Source organism: Panthera onca, chromosome C2 (genome assembly GCF_046562875.1).
Source record: "Panthera onca isolate mPanOnc1 chromosome C2, mPanOnc1 haplotype 2, whole genome shotgun sequence".
Lineage (NCBI taxonomy): Eukaryota > Metazoa > Chordata > Mammalia > Carnivora > Felidae > Panthera > Panthera onca.
In genome coordinates, this window is record NC_138347.1 from 14,586,206 (window position 1) to 14,613,314 (window position 27,109).

The following is a 27,109-nucleotide window of genomic DNA, read 5'->3' on the forward strand; positions in this document are numbered from 1 at the left end:
AAAAAGAAGAAGAAGAAATACGGGCACAATCAATACATGTCAGTGGAACAAAACACAGAGCAGTCATTGGTATGCAGGGGTTCTCAATAACTGAATGGCCGAATAGCCGACTGAATAAGTGAAGCAGGTCCAATTTAGCCCACAATGTTTGGGCTTCTGGGGTGAAGTAGGTGTCCTATGTCCCAGCACTGGGACCACTGTTATCCTCATTGGCAAACCACTGAATGTCTTTAACAGGAGAAATTATATTATCTAAACTGTTTTAAGAAGACAACTCTGTTTTAGTATTCAATTCTGTTTTATCGATCCAATTGTTTTATCCAAAGCAAAGACTAGATTTGTATGGAAAGAAATCAGACATGGGAAATTTGTTGCAATGTTACTTCACAGGAGGGTCACAAAGGCCTGCACAAGACGGTAAAATAGGAGTGTGGAAGTGGAAAGAAACAGCAGCGATGTGGAACATTCTAGAGGTATAGATTAATCTTATTGGTCATGTCGGTTAGGAGAAAGATAAAAATAAAACCAACACCAAGATTTGGAGTCATGGTGATTGAAATAATGGTTTATATTAAAAGCAATAAGGAGATATAACCATGAGGTCAAATTTTAACAAGCTACACTGGAAATATTGATGGTTGATATGTATGGTAAGAGAGGCCTGGGATGAGCTGCCATTCAGGACTCTCTGGAAGAATAGTTACAATTTCAAATTCATGTTTTAAAATTATCTGCAAAATTGGTAGTGAAAAATATGAAAGTAGATGCAGTCATCCTGGGAGGGATTATGGAGCATAAACAAGAGGGCTTGGTTACTCTACCCTGAAGGGTGCCCACATCTGAGGACTGGATAAAAGGAAATGGGGCCTAAGGCGAGATGCACGATGAAAAATCCAAGGTGGTGCAGCATCAGATAAACATTCTCACAAACAGTTCAAAGTTGAAGAGAGTTTCAGGTAGAGAGTGATAAAATGGCCCCAAGGCATGCAGTTCAGAAAGGGCAGGGACATTTAGGGAATGAGAAGAAACTACTGAGTTGGATGATTAGTACGGCATCGGTGACCACTCACCTAGAACTTCAGCAGAGGGGGCATGGTGGTGGCCAGGAAAGAGTGAGCAGATACAGGGCACCTGGGCGGTTCAGTCAGTTGAGCGTCCTACTCTTGAATTTGGCTCAGGTCATGATTCCAGGGTCGTGGGATCTAGTTCTGTGTCCACACTCAGTGCAGAGCCTGTTTGAGATTCTCTCCCTCTGCCACTCTCCCCTGCTCTCTCTTTCTCTCATATAAATAAATAAATATATTTTATTATATACATTAAGTAAATATATATATTTATTTTAATAATGTTAAATACATGTAGAATAGAATTTTAATAAAATTTATTAAATAATAAATTAAATTTATTTAATAAAATTAAACAAATATATGTGTGTGTATATATATATACATATATATATATATATACACACACATATATATACACATATTAAAGAATGAGCAGACATTAAAGATGAGCAAACATCAAATATAGAGTTTATGTGTAGTAAAGAGCCACAGAGGCAAACAATTGGGCTGGACCGTGTAACTAGAACGAAGGCAGGGAAAGGGGCCGTAGCAAGCAGACGTCATCAGTTTCTGTTCACTTATTCTTTGTCCCCATAGATCTACGTATCCAACTCTACACCGCTTTGCTGTGGTTATTGTTGTTACAAGTTGATAGATTTTACCATGATGGTTCTTGGGAGTTTTCAACAACAATGGCGTTTTCTTTCAAATTATTTTCCAGAGTATGAGGTAGAATATTCTGGTTACATCTATGGTTATTGGCAATTACTCAGGGATCTGGTAATATAAAAACAGTGTCTCGGGCGCCTGGGTGGCTCAGTCAGTTGGGCGTCCAACTTCGGCTCAGGTCATGATCTCACGGTCTGAGTTCAAGCCCCGTGTCGGGCTCTGTGCTGACAGCTCAGAGCCTGGAGCCTGGTTCGGATTCTGTGTATCCCTCTCTCTCTGCCCCTCCCTGCCATGCTCTGTCTCTCTCTCTGTCTCAAAAATAAATAAAAACAGGGGTGCCTGGGTGGCTCAGTCGGTTAAGCGTCCGACTGCAGCTCAGGTCACGATCTCGCGGTCCGTGAGTTCGAGCCCCGTGTCGGGCTCTGGGCTGATGGCTCAGAGCCTGAAGCCTGCTTCCGATTCTGTGTCTCCCTCTCTCTCTGACCCTCCCCCGTTCATGCTCTGTCTCTCTCTGTCTCAAAAATAAATAAACGTTAAAAAAAAAAAATTTAAAAAGAAAAAATAAATAAAAACATTAAAACAATAAAAAAAGCAGTGTCTCTTTCTTTCTTAAAGAATGAGAGGAAGGTCCAGTGGCATAGGATGTGACTTCCCAATGTATTAGATTAAAACTAGTGTAGTTCTTGAGGATTCCTTTTTCTCCACAACCTTGTCAACACTTGCTGTTTCTGGTCTTTCTGATTTTAGCCATTCTGACAGGTGTAAGATGGGAATGTAAATTGGTACAAACACTGAGGAAAAAAGTACAGCGGTTCCTCAAAAATTAAAAATAGAAACACTGAATGATCCAGAAATTCCACTACTAGGTATTTATGCAAAGAACATAAAAACGTTAATTTGGAAACATATATCCACCCCTATGTTTATTGCAGCTTTATTTACAGTAGCCAAGATATGGGAATAACCTAAGTGTCCACTGATAGATGAATGGATAGGGAAGATGTGGTCACACACACACACACACACACACACACACACGCAAGAACATTGTGGAACCACAGAAAAGGATGAGATCTTGCCATTTGTGACAACATGGATGGACCTACAGGATACTATGTAAAGTGAAATAAATCCAGACTGATAAAGACAAATACCATACAGTTTCGCTCATTTATGGAGTCTGAAAAACAAATGAATAAGTAAACAATCAAAAAGCAGAATCAGACTTATAAATACGGAGAACAAGCTGATGGTTGCCAGAAGAAGGGGGTTGGAGGATGGGCAAAGTGGATAAAGGGGAGCTGGAGATACAGGCTTCCAGTCCTGGAATAGATAAGTCACGGGAGTAAAAGGTACAGCATAAGGAATGCAGCCAATGGTATTGTGATAGCATTGTATGATGATGGATTGTCACTACATTTGTGGTGAGCGTAGCATAACACATACAGAAGTTGAACCTCTATGTTGTATACCTGAATCGAATGTAACATGGTATTTCAACTCTACCACAATGTTTTTTAAATAAAATAAAACTAGAGTACTCTTTGTAAAAATCAGTTCCAGGGTTAGTAGATAGGGCAAATGGTGAAAATATAATGGATTTCTTCAAACATCCCCTGATTCTTCAAAGACAGGCTGCACTCTTGATTGTGGTTTTATGCTTCTGAAATGGTGGATTCTTACAGATTATTTATGGATACAGTGATCTCTCACCTAGATTTTTCTGTAAAACTAATTCCAAATGAGGCTGTAGATTGCTAAGAAAACAGAAATGACTTTAATAATTTGCTTTTTTCCATTATCAATATTTTAGATGAATCAACCATTGTGGCTTTGGCTTTCTTGACTGACTCATCTCATTTATTTATCCAAATTCACTAAATAGTAACTAGAGTCTACTAAGGATATAAATGACATTTTTTTTCTGAAGAATGCATACAAAGAGTCAACTGATATATGAAAAGGTGCTCAACATAACTCCTCATCAGGAAATGGCAGTCAAACCTACAATGAGATATCACCCTCACACCTGTTAAGGAGACTTTTACCAAAAAGACAACAGGGGTGTCTGAGTGGCTCAGTCATTTAAGTGTCCAACTTCAGCTCAGGTCATGATCTCATGGTCTGTGGGTTCAAGCCCCGCATTGGGCTCTGTGTTGATGGCTCAGAGCCTGGAGCCTGCTTCGGCTGTATCTCCCTCTCTCTCTGCCCCTCTCTCGCTTCCACTCTGTCTCTCAAAAATAAATAAATGTAATAAATTTTTTTTAAAAAAAGACAACAGATAATGGGTCACCTGCATGGCTCAGTCAGTTAAACATCCAATTTTAAGTTTCAGTTAAGGTCATGATCTCATGGTTCATGAGATCGAGCCCTGCATTAGGCTTTGCCCTGACAGTGTGTAACCTGCTTGGGATTTTCTTTCTCTGCCCTCCCCCCTCTTGTGTGAGGGCACTCACTCTCTTTGTCTGTCTGTCTCTCTCTCAAAATAAATAAATAAACAAACAAATAAATAAATACAACAGATAATAAGTTTTGATGAAAATATGGGAACAGAGAAGACTTGTACACTGTTGGTGGGGATGTAAATTGGTACAACCACTATGGAAAACAGTATGGAGGTTGCTCAAAAAATTAAAAATAGGACCACCATATGATCTAGAAATCCCACTTCTAGGTATATACCCATCTGCCTCATTCACCACTCTGTACCCAGCACTTGACTGACACAATGGGTCAAAGGGTGTTGACTGATAGGTTGATCGATGTGGAAGTCCCTTCTGACCCACCTGCCATCAGGTTCTACTATCTTCACGGTGAGAGGTATTGACTTTTAATTCTTTTGGTTTCTCACAGTTCCTTTGAATACATGTGATATTCTTTAAAGGTTTTCAAGAAAGGTGGGTGGCAGCTAGTTTATAGTTTTTCTTCTCATAAAGCTGTATTATCAGAGTATTTTTAAAGGCCTACTTTTTAGGCACCCAGTTAACTCTGGTTGTACTAGATGCTTAGCCATGGACTCTAATTCAGTGTTTGGGTATTAATAGCTGAAATTATGTTGAACTATTTCTTTAAAAAGATAAAAGATTTCAAAAAATGAAGTATTTTATAAGATTTATAACATACAAATAGATTTTCTTCACCACCAACTTGTAGTAAATTCCACTAAATGTTAATTCATGGGACATATTCCTGCCAGAAATTTCATTACTGTGATAGATTCATCCAAATCATCATATTTAGACGTTACACTCACTAATAACCTTTTATGGGTGAGAATACCAGGTGATAGACTCTATCTCAGACTACTTTCTTTTCTTAAATTTTTTAAATTTTTTCAAATGTTTATTTATTTTTGACAAATTCAGCACAGATCCAGACGTAGGGCTTAAAGCCAAGAACCGTGAGATCATGACCTGAGCTGAAGTCAGATGCTCAACCTACTGATCCACTCAGGTGCCTCTCAGACCACTTTTCTAAAAACAAATTCATCACAGCCACTATCAACTGTCATTCTGGAAGCTTCAGTCAGGGCCTCGGGGGCTCCCTTTAGCTTCTCTCCTGAAGTCTTCCTATCCAAGCCACTTTATCTCCTGTTTTTCCGGTACCTTTCAAGATAGTTTCCAATTCCACAGTGACTGTCATGATTCTTTCAGCGATGCCACTGGTATCAGTGTTGTGCTAGTTCCCTGTATTTCCATCCAAGACTTTCTCCTTCCCCCATCCTTGGCAAAGAACAGATCTTGGGATTATCAGAGTGGGTTCTATCATCTGAGCAGAGGATCCCCTGGGTTCCACCATTAAGTTATGAAAACCTCTGATATCCCACCATGTGGAGAAACTGGTCCCCTGAAACTGGTCAGTGGCCTGGCTCTCTTTTGAGAAGTCTTGTAGTCATGGGTATTAGTAACCTGCAAGGCTTCCATTATGAGGAAATTATAATGCATTATCTTTGTGAAGGTAGTAAATATCTTCTATAATACAATAGATGGTTCTCATAAGATAATGTGTATGTGCTAAAGTACCATATAAACAATAAAACACTATGTAAACGTTAAACTTTGTTGAGTATTATTTGAAAGACCTCAACTTGAGTATCTACTCAATTAATATCTTTCTTGGATCACTAATACAAGCAGAGATATATGTGGGTTATTTAAAAAAAACATTTATTTAAACTTGCATCAATATACTTTCCTAATTGTTTTTTTATCCCTTTTAGGGCAGAGACCCTGATTTTGTCCTCAATTATCTCCCCGTCCAAGGTCTGCAATTTCATCTCATTAAAAGTGTCCAGCAATCTAAAATTTCTTCAGTGGCCATCTAGTGACCTGTGTTTGAACCATGGTTTAATAGGAATTTTGTTCCACTTACTGGGGGAGAGACAGTGGGCTATTATATAAAGAAATATAATTTTTTGAGATGATTTTGAGCAGGAAGGCATGGAATTTGCTGCTTTAATAACTCCCATCTGGATAATCTCAATTGCAAAAGCTTCCAATATGTGAGTCTTGTATCATTAGTGGGTCATGAAATCTATTTATTGATGGTTCATCAGTACTTGTTTCAATGAGAAATAATAGAATAAAATGGGTTGGGATGGGATGAGAGGGGACAGAAAATGTTACCGTCGCCTTATACACTTTTTTTTTTCTGAAAGTTTGGTTTTTGAAAGAGGGGAAGAGGGAGAGAAGTGCATAGATTGTGAAGTAACATCTGTTTCTCAGTATGGGACAGGATGACACAAATTGGAAAGCCTCTGCCCTGTGAGAATCTTCCTTTGGGCGCATTGGCCAACTGCATGGTGAGGCCGGCTGTGTCAGGGATGGTGTGGACATTCTGCGAGAAGAGTTGTCCCGGATACATTTTTAAAGATTCACACACATAGAAGGAGAAATAATAAAATTCCTACTCAAAGTGTCCATTTGAATTGTACACTATTTGAAAACTATTTTCTTCCTTAGCAAGATAAAACTTATTATTTCTAATGTACTTAAATACACATGGGGATTTTCTTTCTACTACTTTAGGTTTTTTTTTTTTTTTTTTTTTGTTTTTTTTTTTTTAACTGCCCTGTGTTTTGTTTGAGGATAAGAACTGTCTTCTCATCTTTGTAGACCCAAGAGCAGTGCAGTGACGACCACACAGTTGACATTCAGTAAATGTTTGCTACCTATCCTCTAATGAAATCTTCATGTTTTAGGACATGCAAATCAAAACTAATAAAATAATAGCAGGAAGAATTGATTATCAGCTGCCTTCCATCAGTTAACAAGTGTTTTGTTTTTTTTTTGTTTTTTGTTTTTGTTTTGTTTTTACGTAATGTCTTGTTTTGTTTTAAACATTTTTTAACGTTTATTTATTTTGGAGAGAGAGACAGAGACAGAGTGCGAGCGGGGGAGGGGGCAGAGAGAGACACACACACAGAATCCGAAACAGGCTCCAGGCTCTGAGCTGTCAGCCCAGAGTCCGATGCGGGATCAAACCCACAAACCACAAGATCATGACCTGAGCTGAAGTCAAATACTTAACCCACTGAGCCACCCAGGAGCCCCACATAATTTCTTCTTTAAATCCCTAGACTAATCCTGCCAAATAGATGATTTAATCTAATGGTAAAAAATGAAGAAATTGAGGCAAAAATGTAAGTCACCAAACTCACCAGCTCGCATGCCAGAAAAAATCGTCTGTGATAACTAAGTTTAAAAGGAAGAAAAACAGGGGCACCTGGATGGCTCAGTTGGTTAAGCATCCAACTTTCAGCTTCAGGTCATGATCTCCCGGTTGATGAGTTTGAGCCCCGCACTGGGCTCTATGCTGACAGCATAGATTGGGATTCTTGGTCTCCCTCTTTCTCTGTCTCTCTTCCTCTGTCTGGCCCTCCCCTTCCTCGCCCTTCGCACATGCACAAGCGAGCCCTCTCTCTCAAAAATAAATAAAAACATTTAAAAAATGGAAGGAAAACAGTTAGATTTCTCAAGAATGTGTGGAAACTAAGAAATGGGATCTTAAGTCATCTTTCTACCACATCCCAGCTCATAGGGTGCTCAGGATCTCAGCCTTTCAATAAATACTCTCTGTCTGTCTTTGTCTCTTTGTCTCTTTCACTCTCTTCAGTTACTTGGTCTTAGTGGTTTTAGAAAACACTTTTAAAAAAGGAAAACATTTTTCTTCTTAATAGAGCTCATGTCAAGTTTTATTTTTAATAGATCCCATTATGTATATCAAATACAACATGGTTGTGTACATAAAATGAGTGTATGACTTCACTCATATGAGGACTTTAAGGTACAAAACGATGAACATATGGGAATGGAAGCAAAAACAATATAAAAACAGGGAGGGGGACAAATCATAAGAGACTCTTAAATATGGAGATCAAACAGAGGGTTACTGGAGAGGTTGTGGGAGGGGGATGGGCTAAATGGGTAAGAGGCATTAGGAATCTACTCCTGAAATCGTTGTTGCACTATATGCTAACTAACTTGGATGTAAATTAAAAAAAGAAATTAAAGAAGAAAACAAGAAATAAAAAATGGTTGTATATGCAACAGAATAAAAAATATAAAGAAGTAATGAATAGTTATATATACCCATTGAAATATAGGGTATCTTTGAGGATTGAGGGGAACAGCGGAAAAACTAAATAAATCCTAATTTCTCATAATAGACTCTGTACAAAATTGGCATATTTTAAGGAAATGAAATGAATTTACAATTAATTGACCACAGCTTCACAGCAGCCCGGTAGTATGAGCTTGAGCAATTTAGATTTATCATTATAGACTTCCATTACTCTGTTTCAATATGCAGCAAAAATATTCTGAGCATGACATATGAAAGAGGAAAATTAAAATGTTCCCTATTCTTAATTTTCTTGCTGGTTCTTTTTGTGTTCCCTGTACAATTATGTAAAATCCAATTACTTAAGTCAATATCATAATAGTTAGAAATCTCTACTTTAGTAGTTATGAGAATGTGGTAGCCAAATGGGTTTATAGAGAATGCAGTGTATCTTATACAAGAAAAGCTGCTCTTTGCTTACGTCTTCTGCATGAACACTCCTGTCTTCGCACAGAGATGTAAATCTAGTTGGGATTTCTCTTCAGTTGCATGCAATATCATCTACTTCTCCACACTATTTCTTTTTTATTATTATCATTCCTCCATTTGTGCTCTACTTACCCAAATAAATATTCTTCTTAAAAAATTTTTTATTGTGTATTTATTTTTGAGAGAGAGAGTGCAAACAGGGGAGGGGCAGAGAGAGAGGGAGACACAGAATCCGAAGCAGGCTCCAGGCTCTGAGCTGTCTACACAGAGCCTGATGTGGGGCTCGAATCCACAAACCACGAGATCATGACCTGAGCCAAAGTTGGACGCTTAACTGACTGAGCCACCCAGGTACCCCTCAAATAAATATTCTTAAATACTTCATCATATATCCTGCCACATCCTTGTAGAATATTTTTTTAGCATTCATTTGCCTTTTCCAGAGAATAAATTTGTAGAAATGCAATTTATTAATGGCACAGAATGCTAATAACTAAATACTCCAATATCTAAGATCTTTGAAAAAGTACTGCTCAGTATTTCCTTGATGTCAAATGCTTAGATAATGTTAATAAGTAAAATATATACTACTTTAGTACCTAGAAGATTGTGACAGTTCACCGTTCTCAGGATGCGTACTCTTTTATTTATTTTACTCCTTGTAGTGGGTTATATGGTTTTAAAATAAATAGAGTTTTAAAAGTAGAACTGAGTTTATAATATACTACTAACTGTGTGATTAGAGACAAATAAACTCCTTCGTACTTCACATGTCTTAAAAAAAACAGACAAACAAGCAAACAAACGAACAAACAAACAAAACCAGATACCCAACCCAACTCTTTATGTGGCTTCATGGGTTATAAGAATATATTGTTATAGCATGCATTATTAAAAATAAAAGCCCACAAAATTTTGACCACTGCTTTTAGCAATAACATAAAAGTGAATAGGCTAATGATTTCAATTTTTTATAGCTAATTTTTATTTTTAGGTATAAGGATGGATCAATTGCTAACATTTTATTAAACAATACCCTGAAAGTAACAAATTATGTGGAAGACAACGTCCCTGTCATGAGGGCTCCTCTCAGACAAGCTGGCAAGAGTTGGAAAGTAAGTTATAGCCCACAACCACAAAATAATTCCAGTACCTTCCTGACCAGAAGGATTCTACTAACAAAACATGAAAAAAGAAAAAGTGAACTAAAAATCCTATTGCAAATGAAATATTGACTAAAACAATCAAATGAAAGTTCTCATTTTAAATTATATCCCCCCAAAGCATATTCAATTTAGGTGACAGAAGGAAATTCTAAAATTATTACTCAGGAATTTCCAGTGTTCTCCAATTCCTTATGCAGCATAATATAAATTTGTTAGCATGATATCCATGGCCAGATAACCTTTCTGGTTCCAGCTCTCTTCCACTTGCAAAGGGAAAAGGAGGGCCCTTGAACTTCCTCAAACAAGTGCTTTGCACATTGAACTTGTCCTATTTTCTTTCCTGTGATTTTGCTCTGCCTGTCCAAATGCATTATCCTCTAAGTCCCAACCTGAGCTTTACATTTCTGGAAAAAGTCCTCCGATCTTCATTTCTTTTCTCATGAGATTATGTCAGTCTAACTACAGTTATAGTTAGTTTGTAATGTTGTTGATAGCTGCGTGTCAATTCCATTACACTGTTGCTTAAACTTGTACCCTCCAAGACCTAGCATAAACCCTGGCATGTAGCAGGGACAAATAAATATTTATTTAATGAGCTTGTCTTCTTGTATTTGAAATATGAATCCCTTTGAGTAGATGCTTGTTAGCATGAAATATTTGGTAGACACACCTGAAGAAGTTCATAGACAGTAAAGTGCCCATATGATGAACTGAAATGAGGTGTCGAGATACTTAGAGAGTAAAGCTCGTGGTACCAGCTTCAAAGCTTCAAAATGAAGAAATGTAGCTTATGATCAGCTTCATCACTTCTGGTAGATACTAAAAGAATTGAAGGTGTTTTGTTTTGTTTTGTGTGTGTGTGTGTGTGTGTGTGTGTGGTGTACATAATGGGTCAGACAAACTGAAGAATGCTCTCAGAATACCAAAGGTATTAAAGCAGAGTCCATAAACCAGAAATTGGTCTCAATTGGTCTTAATTACCTGAAAGAAAGTAAAAAGATAATCTAAGTCTTGCTATTTCTTCTAGGTCTAGGATGATCAAAGAATGGGTGTGATCCTAACAGACAACTTAGATGTTCTGGAACCGAGAAGTTCATCACAAAAAATGCCATTTCCCCCCTCTAATTGCAGTTGAACCAGTCATTGAAATTATAAACATCATCACAATTACCACATTCATCTGCAACAGTGGAATAATATTTACCAAGTGAGTAGCTCAACATTATTTTAGATTTATGAAATATCCATGCATTTATTCAGTAGTCCTCACCCGTAATACTTTATTCATGCAGGGAGCAATACAATATTGTATTTTCACTGTCCTATCTCCATCCCAATTGGGTGATAGGTCCAGTGTTCACCGTTAAGAACTATCCCAAGCAGCTCACGTCCCAAATACCCATCTAAATCAGAGGTTCCAAACAAAAGAATAACTTTGCCTCCAGAGGACAATTGGCAAGGTCTGGAGACATATGCAATTGCCACAACAGAAGTATGGTGTGTGTGGGGAAGGTGGGGGAGGCAGTGCTACTGGCATCTAGTGGAAGAGGCCAGGGATGCTGCTAAACATCTTAGGACGCACAAGACAGCTCTATCCTAACAAAGAAAGATCCAACCCAAATGTGAATAGTGCCAAGAGCCCTGGAAACCACGGAGACAGTAAATGCTTGGTTAAAGTGCAAGAAACAAAGCAAAAAGGTAGAGAATGATAAGAGAAGGGCATGACCAAAGGAGGGGGGGTGGATCATGACAAAGTAAGCGAATAGAGCAAACGTGAGAAATATGATGATGCGAAATAGCACAAGATGGGCAAACAGATTAACATTTATCGTGGAAAATAAATTCTCCGAACGTTGCCCTCTGCTCTAATATGTTTCACGTGCCGAGCTAGGCCTGAGTTGTGTTTTTAGTAGTACTATGCTGGAGAGTGTGGGGTGATCATTAGCAGAAAGGAAATTATTCCTATGAATACACATAAATGTGTATTAAGAGGTTTCAATATTCCAGTGAGCCATCACAAAACTGCTAGAAATCTCTCTTACAAATTAGACATGAGTATCTGAGAAAATGATCTTAAAAAACTATGAACATAATTTTATAAACTGAGAGGAAGTTTCTTTATAAGTAAAATTTTAATTTAATCTTGCTTAAAGTCTTGGGCACAAATTTAAACTATATATTTTAGGAGATAGGTACTGTCAGCCCATATTTTCAAGAAAATGGAGACCATGGTAGTTAATTTTGTTTAATGTTTATTATTATTATTTTTTTTGAGGGGGGGGAGGGGCAGTGAAAGAGGAGAAAGAGGATCCCAAGCAGACTCCATGCTGTTAGCACAGAGCCTGACTTGGGACTCCATTTCACAAACTGTGAGATCATGACCTGAGCTGAAATCAAGAGTCGGATGCTTAACTGAGCCAGCTAGGCGCCCCACCAATAATTCCCTTTTAGGGAAAACCCTATTTGGCATCTATTTATCAAAGGACTACAACTAACACATTGGATCAGCAACCAGGTTTGTTTATTTTTTTTTTAATTTTTTAATGTTAATTTTTGTTTTTGAGAGAGAGATAGAGCATGAGCCAGGTAGGGGCAGAGAGAGAAGAAGACACAGAATCTGAAGCAGGCTCTAGGCTCTGAACTGTGAGATCATGACCTGAGCCGAAGTCAGACGCTTAACTGACTGAGCCACCCAGACACCCCAAGATTTGTTTATTTTTTTATATGAAGTGGTAACTTACTCTTTGGATTGTCAGTAATGAGTTTTGTGTGATTTACTCATTTTTTTTTGAAATCATTTTTGTTTTATTACTATTGAAACTTAAATTTTTTTGTCTCCATTACTGCACTTGCTACATGATGGTGAGTTAGAATTGTATGTGTGTGAACTTCATGAAGGCAGGGAATTTAGGCCTTTGTTCAGAACAATGTCTTGTCTATAATCAGAAATCAATAAATATTTTTCCAACGAATGCCTAACTAAAACAATTCTCTAAAGCAATCAGATGAACAAATCCACCTACCAGGGGAAATAAACCTTTTAACATGCAATATATGACATGTATTTGAATTGTGCTTTAAATTTCTTATTTCCTATTGAGTAACTTATGTCATATGAAACAGATAATACAAAACAAAACAAAAAGATGCTTTCCTAATGAAGACAGTCAAAGGTGCGTGATGCATTCAATACATGTACCATATGAATAAAAAAAATGGAATGCCATAATTCACGGTAGGAAAAAAGTTTATTTTAAATGCCAATTCTAGGGATGACTGGGTGGCTCAGTCGGTTGGGCAGCTGACTTCGGCTCGGGTCGTGATCTCATGGTCCATGAGTCTGTGAGTTCGAGTCCCGCATCGGGCTCTGTGCTGACAGCTCAGAGCCTGAGCCTGCTTCGAGCTCTGTGTCATCCTCTCTCTCTGTACCTCCTCGGCTCACACTCTGTCTCTCTCTCTCTCAAAAATAAATAAACGTTAAAAATTGTTTAAATGCCAATTCTATTTGAAATTTAAGTGAAAGAATTCTAAGATAACAATAAGAGAAAAATCTTAGAAAGAAAGTAACAGAACGGATTCTGGGCATTGACATAAGAATGAAACTTCAACATATATCTCATATGTCTGATTTAGAAAAAAAGGTCACTTTGTCCACAGTGAATCACATACTTCTGGGAGGACTGTGACGGCAAGTCCTGCTGAAGGAGATGGTCGGTGATTGCAGATACTGGACAAGCTGCATGTTAACATTTCATAAGGTACAAACATAACCGTGAGATAATGGGGGATATTCAGTAAGCTGACCTAAAAAAGCGAGAGCTAAAAGCTGGTTGGTTACAAGTTGACTGGCAACTCCTGGAAGAAAAATAAGTTGGACGACAGAAGCTGGACCCACAGCCCAGAGATTGGAAACCAGCGCTCCCATAACCAAAAGACCCAAGGCCAATGTTTCCACATCCCAGAGATCCAGTGTAATTTGTTTGGCAGGGTCCGAAGAAGATGGAATTCTTTGGACGGAAGCAAGATGTCTGGTAGGATCTGGCCCCAGTACAGGATGTCCAGCAGCTGGTGGGCTCACAGTAGGTCTCCTGGCAGCCACCAAAGAGAGAGGAGCCCAGCTGGCAGGTGCTGGGAGAGTAGACTGCATTGCTGGGGTAGAAAGAGTCATAGGTGGAAACGGGGTGCCCCAGGTAACCTCCAAGAGAGCTGGAGGAGAAGCTTCCAGAACTGCGGTTGTAGTGCATGTTGGGGGTTCTGAGTTCAGCTGAGTTGCAGAGAGGTTTGGTGAGTGTGACTGTTACCTTCTACTGGAACCTTATTATATACCCTAGCAATGGGGTAGTAGCATGTGCCCTTTTTAATAAGAATGCTTAATTAGGCTCCAGTCAAAATGAAATCCATTAACCATCAAAGCCCTTTTTTATGAACAAAGACTTTTAAATGAAAGAATCTCATTAGTTTTTCAAAGCGATTGTTCATGAGGTAAAAATGTCACCTCTCATTCACCTGGTTTGGGTGGATGAATGTAATTGTATGGTAAGTGTCCCTTTAAGATTGGTGTTTTATTCATCTACCCCTCAAGATATTGTATCGAATGGGTAACACAGTCAGAAATTTGCCATGTTTAAAGTTCTCAAAAAAGTGCTTTGTAGGCTGGAGGGGATATTTATTTTGTTCCAAGTTTAGGAACCCAATTGAGAACAACAACAACAACAAAATCCGTACTCTCTGTTCCCTCTCCCAAATCTTGTGGCCCTTATAGAAGAAATAAACCCCTATGCACTCCTAATTGATGGAAAAGCTGAATGAATATCCTACACATTTGGATTTTGGTTTTCCTACAACACAAGTGCCCAAGCTGCTTTTGTGTGTATAAGTATTTGATTTAAAAATAGAGGGTCTAATATCTGCAGGAGTACTTTGAAGATTACATTGTAAAAATACTGAAGTCGGGGAATCCTTGCCCTGAAGTTGACTTGCTTCCTGTTAGAGTCACTGATAAATTGTCAAAAACTCTTCATCCCTATAAAGTTTAAGTAATTTTTTGGTGGTGTTGATGTGATTGAAAATGAGAGAATAAGCACTACATATAAAAAAAAATGGGTCTTTTAGTCTCACAGTTTCCTCTCATAGGGTGGGAATTTTACTATAGAAGGTAAAGGAAATCAAGAAATTAGGAAAGTGTCTATGCTATGTAGACTTCAAAGAAATAACAAATGTTTGAAGAATTCATAGTTACAAATGACTTTTATAAATTGAAATGGGGTGGGGGAAATCAGAAAAGACGATAATGTGAAATTCAGAATGAATGCCTTTGATTCTGCCCAGAGAATTAGTATCATTAGTATCTTTCTAGACTCTCCGGCCAAGGTCATCATTGACTGCAAGTGGAGTAGTGCATGGTTACAGGAAATGGCTTAAAATATCCTGTGGGAATGGGCAAACCTCCTAGGATGCCCATCTTCAAAAATTGAAATGTTGTCCAGTGGAAATGAGCTGAGACTCATTCTAGAAAGAACTGAGATTACTAGGTGGAAGCTTTAATGTAAGATTCAGCTAAAAATCTAAGACAAGCCACTGTTGTAGGTAATGAGATTTCCATCTTGAGGGCACTGGGAATAGCTTATCAGGATGTTGTCAATGGGATTCCAACCTGGTAGAGGACTGGAGATAATTGTTAAACTCCCTTCCAAATTGTAGACTTCATGGGTCTGAACTTTTTGAGTAGATGAATTGGTTTTCAAGAATGTTTCATATATTACCCAACATAGTTTGTCCTCTTTCTAAAATAAGCAAATCTTATTTATTAGGTTTCTTAATTATGAATAGCAGAAAGCATTCTACTATATTCCAAACCTTCCTATTTTATTTGTGTATAAAATATTGAACATTGGGGTGCCTGGGTGACTCAGTCAGTTGAGCATCCAACTCTTGATTTAAGCTCAGGTCATGATCCCAGAGTTGTGAGAATGAGCCTTGTGGCAGGCCCTATGCTGAGCGTGGAGACCTCTTAAGACTCTCTCTCTCCATCTGCCCCTCTCCCCCGCTGACAATCTTTCTCTCTCTGTCTCAAAAACAAAAATAAAAACAAAAACAAAAATATGGAACACCAAAACATCCGTGTATTCAACTCACCTAAATCGAATTTGCTTGCTTGTTTGGATGTCATCTGCTCTTATATAAGCTGTTTCTGGGGAAGAATATTCTATAAGTCAGGTATTAGGGATTTTTTTTTACATTCTTACCTCCACAAAATGGAGGTTTTTGCACTCCAACACTTTTGTTCAGAAGTGGAAAGGAAATGCTCTACGGTGAAATGAACAAATCAAACAGCACAGAAGCCACAGGAAGATAAACTTTCTCAATCTCTCTACTTCCTCAAGGTATCAATCTTCATTACCCTACTACATTGAGGTGGAATATGAGTCATAGAACAAGAAAAAATATGACCATTATTTTAGAAATTTTGTAATGCTTGTCAGAAACACCTGAAAACAATTTAAGTCAAAGTGATGTATGTTGCTTTCTGAGGCAAGGAAGAATCTCCTTAAGATGGCTCCTTTGGTCCAATACTTCAAGGCAATTACCTTATAAACTTTCTTTAGAACAAGAGCATTTTCCAGAGTCTGGGGAGTTTTTTTTTTTTTTTTTTTTAATGATCAACACTACTTCTGATTAAAGATAGAAATACATTGGGCATTTTTGCCACGTTTTGGTTTTTTAATGCTTTTTCAGCAATCCTAGATGATTCACCTCTAACATTCCAAAATAGCATAAAGCAATTTATAATATTTAATTTATACCACAGTAAACACACACATACACACACAAGAAAGAAAAACTAAGATTGATATATATATATATATATATATATATATATATATATTTAAGTTTATTTAGAAAGAGAGAGAGGGAGCAGGTGGGGGAGGACAGAGAGACAGAGAGAGAGAGAGAGAGAGAGAGAGAGAGAGAGAATCCCAAGCAGGCTCCATGCTGCCAGTGCAGAGCCTGACACAGGGCTCGATCCTATGAACTGTGAGATCATGACCTGAGCTGAAATCAAGAGTCCGACATTCAACTGACTGAACCACCCAGGCGCCCCCAAGATTGACTCTTACTAGTTTTCATACACTTTAAGCAAACCCTGAATTCCTCAATTCCCTGAAATAAGGGAATCTCGGTTAATATTTCACTGAAGCCATTCAAATTGAGATCTGACTTTTAAAAAATCCTCATACATCTTGCATATTACCATTGCTGCTTGCTGATGACACCATTCATTAAGGAAACTTGCTTGGCAACAATCAATGTATGTTTTTGTTTAAAAGAAATGACTATGAATAGATCAGTTAGTTAGCAACTTTGCCATCCAGATGGCAACAATTTGAGGCAGATTGTGAAAGGGGTATCAATTATTTTTAATTAAGCCAGCTTTCCTCCTCCCAGACACTGTCTACCTCTAAAGCAGTTCTCTGAGTGATCTGCTGGGTGACCTTTGGTAGAGGAAGATGACTAATAGCTTTGAAGATTCAATGCTATTACCTGAATTCCAAGCCACAAACATTACTGTGCTTTCCAGTTGTAAAACCACAAAAACTACATGCGTTTGATTATGATGATCTTTTCAATTCAATTAAAAGCAGAAGGTAACCTGTTTTTATGTGTCATGCAAACGGCACACCCAATGATAAGGGTATATAAATGCCCCAGTCCAAGATGTGACATTCAAACTCAGAATCTTGCTCTAAAGCACATCTCCTGTCACCATGTCCCACAACTGCTGCTCTGGAAACATCTCCTCTCAGTCCCTTGGGGGGTTCCTGCGCTACCCAGGATCTTCCTGTGGATCTCTCTACCCCAACAACCTGTTCTTCAGCACTAATCTCCACTCTCCCAGCAGGTGCCAGCTGGGCTCCTCTCTCTACAGTGGCTGTCAGGAGACCTGCTGTGACCCCACCGGCTTCCGGACATCCTACCTGGTGTCCAGCCCCTGCCAGACGTCCTGCTACCGACCAAGGACCTCCATGTTCTACAGCCCCTGCCAGACAATGTATTCTGGGTCTCTGGACTTTGGCTCCAATGGCTTTCAATCTTTTGGTTATGGCTCTCCCTTTCTGGGCTTTGGATCCAGTGGTTTCCAATCAATGGGGTGTGGTCCCAATGCTTTTTCATCCCTGAGTTGTAGATCGAGCTTTTATCGTCCAATGTCCTTCTCTTCTAGAAGTTGCCAGTCTGCTTTTTACCAACCAACCTGTGGATCTGGCTTCTACTAATCTTATGTTTGAACATAATACCTCCTATGTCTAGGAATTTAGCGCAGTAACTACTATATCAAGATCCATGCGACCTATTGATCTCCTGTCGTATCATTAGCTTACAAATTTGACTTATACTGTTACCTATTATGGATTAGAAATAACTTGAATTCCAGTAATTGGAAAATACATTCATTGAAGAAAGATGTTGAAGCAGTTTTCTTATAGTTATATAGATGTAGTACTGAGGCATGTTTCTTTCTTAATATCAACTAGTTATTTCTTCTAGTGCATTTGTTTCAAATTTTACAAAATGGAAAAATATGTTTAAATAAAAATATATTATATGACCTTCACATATAAGATTTTCATATTATTTGTTTACTCTGTGTCTTCAAAACTACTTTTAAACATCTGAATGGATATTTCTGATATTTGTGTTTATCATTTAAAATTTTTTTACTTTAGCCAGTAAAGTCATCAGGGCACCTGGATGGCTTGAGTAAGCATCAGACTCTTGATTTCAGCTTGGGTCATGGTCTCACAGGGTGTGAGTTCCAGCCCCATGTCAGGCTCTATGCAGACAGTGCAGAGCCTGCTTGGGATTCTCTCTCCCTCTCTCTCTGCCCCTCGCCTTCTCTCATGCTCTCTCTCTCTCTGTCAAAATAAATAAATAAACATTTTTTTTAAGTCAAATCATCAACTGTCTTTTTGGTTTGAAAGAAATGATTTCATCTTTAATGTCTACTCCATATCTTCACATGATAAAATCTAGACATATATTTTTTATTGAAAATTTTTTTACATTTATTTATTTTTGAGAGACAGAGTGAGACAAAGTGAGAATGAGGGAGAGGCAGAGAGAGAGGGAGACACAGGATCGGAAGCAGGCTCCAGGCTCTGAGCTGTCAGCACAGAGCCCGACGTGGGGCTCGAACCCACAGACCGTGAGATCATGACCTGAGTCGAAGTCGGACTCTCAACTGACTGAGCCACCCAGGTGCCCCTAGACATATATTTTTAAGAAAACAAACAATTGTGGCCTTTTGTTCTGTATGGAGTGAGAAATTTCAATGTTTTTATGCAGAATAATTATAAATTGTAAAGGATATTAAACATACTACATAATTTTAGAAAGAAGATTACTCTAATAACTGTATCCTAAAATATAAGAGAAAGTGGACTGAAGTTCTCCAGTAGTAAGTTAGACGTTAGTGAATTAGATTTGGTGAGGCTTCCATTAACCCCATTCTGCTGACATAGAAGAAATCAAGTCTCAAGTGTTGAATCACTACATTGTACATCTGAAACTAATATAGCACTGTGTATTAACTACAATGGAATTAAAATAAAATTTTAATAATAATGGGAAAAAGAGACCAAGTCTCTAAATTAAATATCTAACACATTCCAATATTTATTAGTAGGTAAGCACAGCAGAGTCAGTCCTGTAAGTTTGGTGAAGTCCCAACATGCTCCTGCTTTGCGGTTGTTTGGTTGATAACACTCATTGGAAAACACCAACGACAAAACAAAACCCAAAGCCAATGCAAATATTCTGTTTCAGCATTCAGCCAAACATCCGGGCAGATGACAACCTTTGAATCAGCACCTCTGTCCCAGATTTTTACCCTCTCAGTCAAGGGCAATGTTACTGAAGGCACAGAGAGCTAAATTCTTACCCACAGGGTAACCGTATGTCTTGGTTTATTCTGTCTGGTTTAGCGTCCAGTCTCATTTTTTCATGGTCTTAGAGTTTTTACTTATGAGTGATCATTGAATTAACATAAGTGAGATAGGTTTGAGAGGCCTCCACTTTACTTTGGTCATGCTTTCAGCTAGTGGGGTATAAGATGCAGATATAGTGAACAGAGTCTTTGCTTTAACCAATGTTAAATCCGAAAGAAGACAAGCCTTTTCTTATCCTTCCATTGTTCACCCTTTTTGAATAAAATCGGATTATTGCTTTTCTTTCGAAGACAGTGTGCAAAGGGATTGCTGAGAAACAATTACACTCTGATACAAATGGTGGAACAGCTCACACATTCAAATCTTGGTGGAGGGTCATTTGTTTTTCTAACCTGGTGGGGACTGCTTTGGCTCTCTTGATGGTGCACAACCTGTAATACAATATATCGTGTTACCAGTGGGTGGAGTTAGTGAGAAATTTGAGAATTACTGATTAGCTGTATATGAAATATGAGCATGCACTTGAGGCTGCCACACCACATATAAAGAATAATTTACATGCCCTTGCTGCCGTCGTTTGACCGCATATTATATTAGTTAAATCTGCAGCTATTAGTTTTGTTTGGAAACATTTTCTTCTTTAAACTTTGCAAAATTTTATTCTCAGGAGGAATTACTCAAATGAAAAGTTCATATTCAATGAAAAAGGTAAATACAGAATTTCTGTTATTAAAGCAGTTGACGGTCAATATATAATCTGAACCATAATTTGAAACTATTTACTATCCACTATGGAGGTCAGCAATGGCACTGACCACATGAAAAGTTAGAGACAATTTTGCTGAAGAAGCATCAGTAGCTACTTCAAAGTACAAGTTTTTTCCAAGTTTATTTATATTTTTATTTAAATAATCTCTGCATCCAACGTGGGACTCAAACTCATGACCCCGAGATCAAGAGTCACATGCTCTTTCTACTGAGCCAACCAGGTGCCCAAAGGTAGTTTTTATGATAATGTGAGAAGAGAAAAATTCTCTAAAGGCCTGGTACACAAGGGAAGCCATCTTAGACTTATTTCTAAGTCAGCCTGACTGTGCATTAACTTTGTTCAAACCAAAAGCCTGATTGATGGCCGCCATAATGCATTGTATACCTACTTTGTGAATGAGGAGCCTTAAGGAAAACCATCTTGTCCTTGAGATATCGATCATTGCTCCTACTTCCTGCATTCCTTCATTTTACAGCTCATGATTTCTACCTATTTGTCAATCTATAATTTTTTTGAACTTGTCCAAGATTGTAAAAAAGTACATAACCCTGTAAAGACTGTTCATTCTCAGGAGCACTTTCTTTCCAGTGAAGATTGTGTTTTCCGGGCAGCTGTCCTAATTGGGGCTTGAGTAAGACTCTATTTTCATTCTGTATTAGAGTTCTTGCTGGCAAATCTGCATCACCAAATGCTTCCAAAGATGATTATCATTAGCAGTTGCAAAAGATGTGTTAACATATCACTCGGATACACACATTTTTATTTAGGTCGAATAACTATGCTAATGATCTTCACGCATGTTAAACCCTAAGTTTTCTCGTGCATTCGAAAAGAACACACACGCAAAAGCAATAGCTGTTGATGTGCTCTTCCATTAGAGTTGTGTTTGTTTTACTCTTGTTCATTTGTTTCATATCAATTTAATTATTAGACCAGCCGAAGAACCTGAAGAGTGAGAGTAAAATGGTCTCCCAACACCATGTGAAGAATCCAAGGATGAAAAGCTATCGAAAATTCATGATGCTCTATTTGACCATGTTAATGTGAAGCCATTTAAAGAGTTTAACCCTGGGGCGCTTGGGTGGCTCAGTCAGTTAAGCGGCCGACTTCAGCTCAGGTAAAGATCTCGCGGTCTGTGAGTTTGAGCCCCGCATGGGGCTCTGGGCTGATGGCTCAGAGCCTGGAGTCTGCTTCTGATTCTGTGTCTCCCTCTCTCTCTGACTCTCCCCCGTTCATGCTCTGTCTCTCTCTGTCTCAACAATAAATAAACTTAAAAAAAAATAAAAAAAAATAATTCAACCCTGAAGCTAAAATCATTGGTTGTTGCCTCAGTAATAATAAAAAATACAAATATGGTGAAGGGCAACATCATGGCAAAGATGAGTAAGATTCCTGTGGAGAAGCAATAGTTGTAAGTACTGTAAACAAATGACTCCTAATTGTATCCAAAAAAGCTTCAGTATCTTGCTAATCAAACTGGAAGCAGTAGTTTAAAAACTTTAAAAGCAGTCACATATGTACCCACAGCAGGTTAGTTAGTTCGGCAATCAATGCTTTTCCTCACCTCATCTGTAACCTCTGTTGTATTATTAATTACCTTTGTGCTTTTGTGTTGCTGGTTTTAAGGTTATTAGTACGTTATTTTTACATGACAAAGCACACACAAAGAATTTTCTTTTGTTTCTTGCTTGGGTTAAGTACTCTGCCATGCTGGATTCTAAATCTTTTTTTTTTTTTTTCCTACACCTATGCTATTTCTGCGTCTATAATATAGTTTTCTCTACTCAAGGACTTTCCCGTGATTTTTCTCAGATTGTCTCCTTCAACCTGACTCAACAAGATGGGAATACAGTTTACAGTATCTGGGAGATGTCACAAGAGTTTGGTGATTTTATTTTTTTTAATTTCAGAGAAAAATTTCTAGGGGGTGACAGGATTTGTGTTGGGGAATTTGAAGGGAAGATAAGAAATCTGTCAAGTTGCATAAGAATTATCTTCCTCTTCTTATTTATTTTATCTTTTTAATTTTCTTTTTTTTTAATTTTTTTTTAATGTTTATTTATTTTTGAGACAGAGAGAGACAGAGCATGAATGGGGGAGGGTCAGAGAGAGAGGGAGACATAGAATTTGAAACAGGCTCCAGGCTCTGAGCTGTCAGCACAGAGCCTGACGCGGGGCTCGAGATCACGGACCGCGAGATCATGACCTGAGCTGAAGTTAGACGTTTAACCCACTGAGCCACCCAGGCGTCCCTAATTTTCAACAAGAAGCTAATTATCTCCAGTTTTTAGCTGCTGGTATTGAACTTGAATATACCAAGTGAGATGTAAGGGAGCTTATTTTTTTGTTCTTTTTTAACTATTTAACTGTTCATAGCGTTGGGTATTGAGGAAGGGAACATCATGATGTGACACTAATAATGGTAATTAAACTGAATTGTCAGAGCACTCAGGATTTCTAGCGATATCTTCCTGAGAGGAAATCAAATATTTCTCTCTCAGTGTATTATTAGGTATTATAGTTAATACACATATTTTTAAAAGAAATTAGCTCATCCTTCCCACAGGTTCTTCTTCTAAACTCTAAATTTATTTTCAGTTTTACTCTTTATTATGCATATCGCTCATGAGGCTAATGAAACAAGATGCCATAGGAGTTGAAGTCTGTTCATATAAAACAATTTCTGTAGCACAAGAGGTACTGAGGTGAGGTACAGAGGTACTCTGGTGAAATAAGGGGTTGCATATTAAAAAAAATCAGAAAAGAACAATAAAATAGCTTCAGGAGATCAAATTCTGCTAGATCTTTGATTTATAAACTTCGGCAAACTTCTAATCCTTTGGAGTTTTTATTCCCTTATCTCTGGAAAGGTCTATAAGACAATGTTTATCTTTCTCACAGGGATGTTTGAACATTAAATGGAAGTGGTATATCTGATACCTCTCGTGTCCTCCATTATATCCTCATTCTCTCGCTCGGATCCAGGCACAGATATGGTGAACAATTTCATGCAGACTTCAACCCTCTTTGCCCAGACAGTTCCTCCCCTGCCGAACACAGCACATCTTTCGTTCTTGACCTGGGCTTCTCTGAGGTTACAGCCAGGAAAACAAATGGAGCTCACGGTGAATCCTTCTTTGCACAATGAATAAAGTTCTAGGAAGTTAACACACATCTGGGACAATCTCGAACCAATGGTAGAGATGGGAGCTATTGAATAAATGCTTCCACCTATCGATCAGATCCCGGCGTGGACAATTCCAAGAGTCATTCTATACATTTCTAAAAAGCCCCAGGAAGATTGGGTCCCCACTGCCCACTGTAATAACAACTAAAAATATGTCCCTTAATGAGATTTTCCTCTCTGATTCTTTCACCTTCCATGATCTTCCAAACTGCTCCCTGGGATCTTGTGCCAAGTAAACCACCTGCACCCAGGTTTCTGACTTCAGCTTATTTTGGGGAGACAGAGATTGAAGTTAAGCCTCATAAACATAAATGCTTGTTCAACATTGCTTGGGTGTGTTTCTCTTTGCCTGATTCAGGTTGAACCTTGGAGAAGCATTAGGAGGTTATCCACACTTCCTTAACCCAGTTACTACCCATCTAAGATCACTGTGAATCTTACACATGTTTATAGGCAAGGCTCGGGAACACTTCACCTGTGGCAGGCAGAGACCCTGGCACTTATGCTAACCAACAGAGAGCATACATAGCACCTGACCTGGGAGCTCATTTTTTTTTTTCTGCTGAAAATCCACACTCAGATTCTAGACTTTGAGGTATGTGTCTGATGATGTGTAGCCTCACCTTATAAATTACATCGTATTCTTGTTGTCTGCATTTCTAGTTTATGCACCAATTTCTTTGTGTTCCTTTATCAGCAAAAACGCATGTCCTTTATTCTTAGGCAAATGTCACTGACAGTGAGACATGTACAATATAGACCTCCAGGAAATGACTACCCCCAACAGGAAACATATCCAATGTCAACAGAAATGTGCTCAAATCTATCATGTGGTAAGTTCACAAACTTGGTTTCAGAGTCATATTGATACTCATCTAAATCTCCCAAATCCATAAAATACAAACAACTACAAGCAAATAATAATAATAAAAAGAAGATGAACAATATATTTGAGAGCCGGATTACATACATTTATTAGATTAAAATTTTCATTTTCAATTGCATTTCAATGAAGCATGTATTCAATCACTAGTACAGAATTTAGAACTTAATTTGAGAATACGCATTAAGTTCAGAGTCAGCCAGAAGTCGATGATGCAAGAAACTGATGATTTAGGAATAAAAGATTAGTAGTAATTGGTGGAAGTGAAAACGATGGCTGTGCCAAGTAGAGACTTTGACATCAATCCTCAGAAGCATCTGGACCCTCAACAAGTTGACGTATAGAAGCCAGATTCACAGGTTGGCCTGTAACAGGATTGACAGCTCCTCGAGGTAAAGTAGGTAGGGCGGCAGAATCTGGATCCATAGGCCAGCAGAGGGAAGCAATGGACTCTATAACCCAGGGGTCTGAAGCCCTGGGATCCATAGCCCAGTGAGTAGCAGCTTCTGGACCCAAAGCCCACAGACCCAGGGTAAGCAGTCCAGCAGGGGCTGCAGAACGTGGAGGTCCTCGGGAGGGAGCAGGACGTCTGGCAGGGGCTGGACACCACGCAGGAAGTCCGGCAGCTGGTGGGCTCACAGCAGGTCTCCTGACAGCCGCTGTCGAGGGAGGAGCCCAGCTGGCAGGTGCTGGGAGAGCAGAGGTCAGTGCGGTAGACCAGGTTGCTGGGGTAGGAAGAGCCACAGGAGAAGCTTGGGTATCGCAGGTAGCCCCCAAGGGAACGGGAGGAGAAGTTTCCAGAGCAGCAGCTGTAGGACATGTTGAAGGGAGATGTGAGTTCACCTGAGTTACGGTGAGAAGGCTCTGAGGTTGAATGTCGCCTCCTAGACTGGGGCATTTATATACCCTCAGCAGCAGGTGTGGTGGCCTACATGGTCATCCTTTACGTATTTGTGAGTCTTCATTTACATATGTGTAACTCGGAAATCTCTGTAATTGCAGTTGGATAGTCTCCCACATCTTGTATTTATGGGTGCTATAATTTTGGTGTTACAGCCAAAGCCAATGAACTGCTCCTAGGTCAGAAATATCGTGACTGTATGACATTAATGATCATCCCATCATGATGAGGAAAGCACCAGAGCCAGGAGAGATTTTCCTTGGGCTTGTGCTTCCTGCATCTGCTTCTTGTGTATCAACATCTGGTTTTGTTGATGGATACCTTCCTCCTAAGAGTGGGGAATGAGACACATCAATTTTTTTTTTCTGGTGCATGGATCGGGGGCACAGTTTCTACCTAGATGGAGCCTTCCTTGAAAGATCCCCCTTGTCACCATTCATTCCCATGCTCCAAAATTACTTGGTGGTGATTCGTTATGCCAACAATGGAGAGAGATGCACCAAGCACTAGTTACCCACTGCGTCTCTTGTCCAATGAAGAGAGACAAAAGACGTAAAACAAAGACCGAGAGAGATGACCGGACATTGATGGACACCTTGCCACATACCTAAAGATGGGGTGACAACAAAAGGGCGCGGTTGAAACAACCCCGGGGAGGATCAATCTAAGTCCCTCTCCGGGCAGTCAAGAAAAACACACCACTATGGTGAGGGCAAGGAACAGCGGAAAGTGAACCATATAAGCTTAGGGAGTTTAGCCTTTTTTCTAGCGCATTCTTAAATGATGATCTGTTACACCCTGATGTCTTTATACTCAAAAACTTTCAACAGTAGTGTACCTTATGAATTTTGATGTGCTATCCTTTTTTATCATCTTCATTTATAAATATCTAGGTCTTCTACCATCTCAGAATGTCTTAGCTTTTTACGGCACAGGGTTTGAATGTTATTTTGGTAGTTGCACAACCAGGTACCTCCCTACGTTTTCTTGCCTAAATGTTTCTTTTCAGTCCCTTTTCCTCAGGGTACATGAATATCTCTCTCTTTGTCTCTGTCTCTGTCCCTCTCTGTCTCCAACTCAATCTGTGCCCCTGCCACTTTCCACTCTTGTTTTTTCTGTGTTAAGTTTGATTATCTCCTTTTTTCTTTCTTGTTTTGTTCTTTTTTGCCATTGTTGAACTAGAAATTGAAAGTGTTTTTTAAGTTTGATAATCTATCGTATTCTTAGAGTATAACCAACTGCTTTCTAAGTTCCATGTTAAAATAATGTCAGTTAAAAAATAAATAAATAAAATGAAACCAGTGAAATAATATTTTAGACCCGGGAGAATGTAGTATCATGGTTGATGTCAATATTTTCTTATTTTACTTTCTAATAAAACTCTAATACACTCACAACGGTAATGATAACAACTATTGAATTTTCTCAATAATTTGTACCCATTTTAAAAGTAGCATCATCTAGACCTTCTAG

The 27,109-nt window shown here is 38.6% G+C and overlaps 3 protein-coding genes across 3 annotated transcripts; 1 reads left to right on the top strand and 2 right to left on the bottom strand.

Moving 5' to 3' along the window:
* Positions 1-13,435: 13,435 nt before the first annotated feature.
* On the bottom strand, positions 13,436-14,221 carry KRTAP15-1 (keratin associated protein 15-1). The gene has a single exon (XM_060637987.1). It carries the CDS (start codon positions 14,194-14,196, stop codon positions 13,744-13,746), a length of 453 nt encoding a protein of 150 aa, XP_060493970.1. The 5' UTR covers positions 14,197-14,221; the 3' UTR covers positions 13,436-13,743.
* Positions 14,222-17,700: 3,479 nt separating this feature from the next.
* Positions 17,701-18,518, top strand: LOC132682802 (keratin-associated protein 14-like). Its single transcript, XM_060637986.2, has one exon. The coding sequence runs from the start codon at positions 17,719-17,721 to the stop codon at positions 18,223-18,225; it is 507 nt and encodes a 168-aa protein (XP_060493969.1). The 5' UTR covers positions 17,701-17,718; the 3' UTR covers positions 18,226-18,518.
* A 6,542-nt stretch (positions 18,519-25,060) lies between these two features.
* Positions 25,061-25,555, bottom strand: LOC132682801 (keratin-associated protein 13-1-like). Its single transcript, XM_060637985.3, has one exon. It carries the CDS (start codon positions 25,553-25,555, stop codon positions 25,061-25,063), a length of 495 nt encoding a protein of 164 aa, XP_060493968.2.
* Positions 25,556-27,109: the final 1,554 nt, after the last annotated feature.

Coding starts and splice junctions, on each gene's coding strand:
- KRTAP15-1 (XM_060637987.1), bottom strand. CDS start 14,196: ATGCACTACAACCGCAGTTCTGGAAGCTTCTCCTCCAGCTCTCTTGGA.
- LOC132682802 (XM_060637986.2), top strand. CDS start 17,719: ATGTCCCACAACTGCTGCTCTGGAAACATCTCCTCTCAGTCCCTTGGG.
- LOC132682801 (XM_060637985.3), bottom strand. CDS start 25,555: ATGTCCTACAGCTGCTGCTCTGGAAACTTCTCCTCCCGTTCCCTTGGG.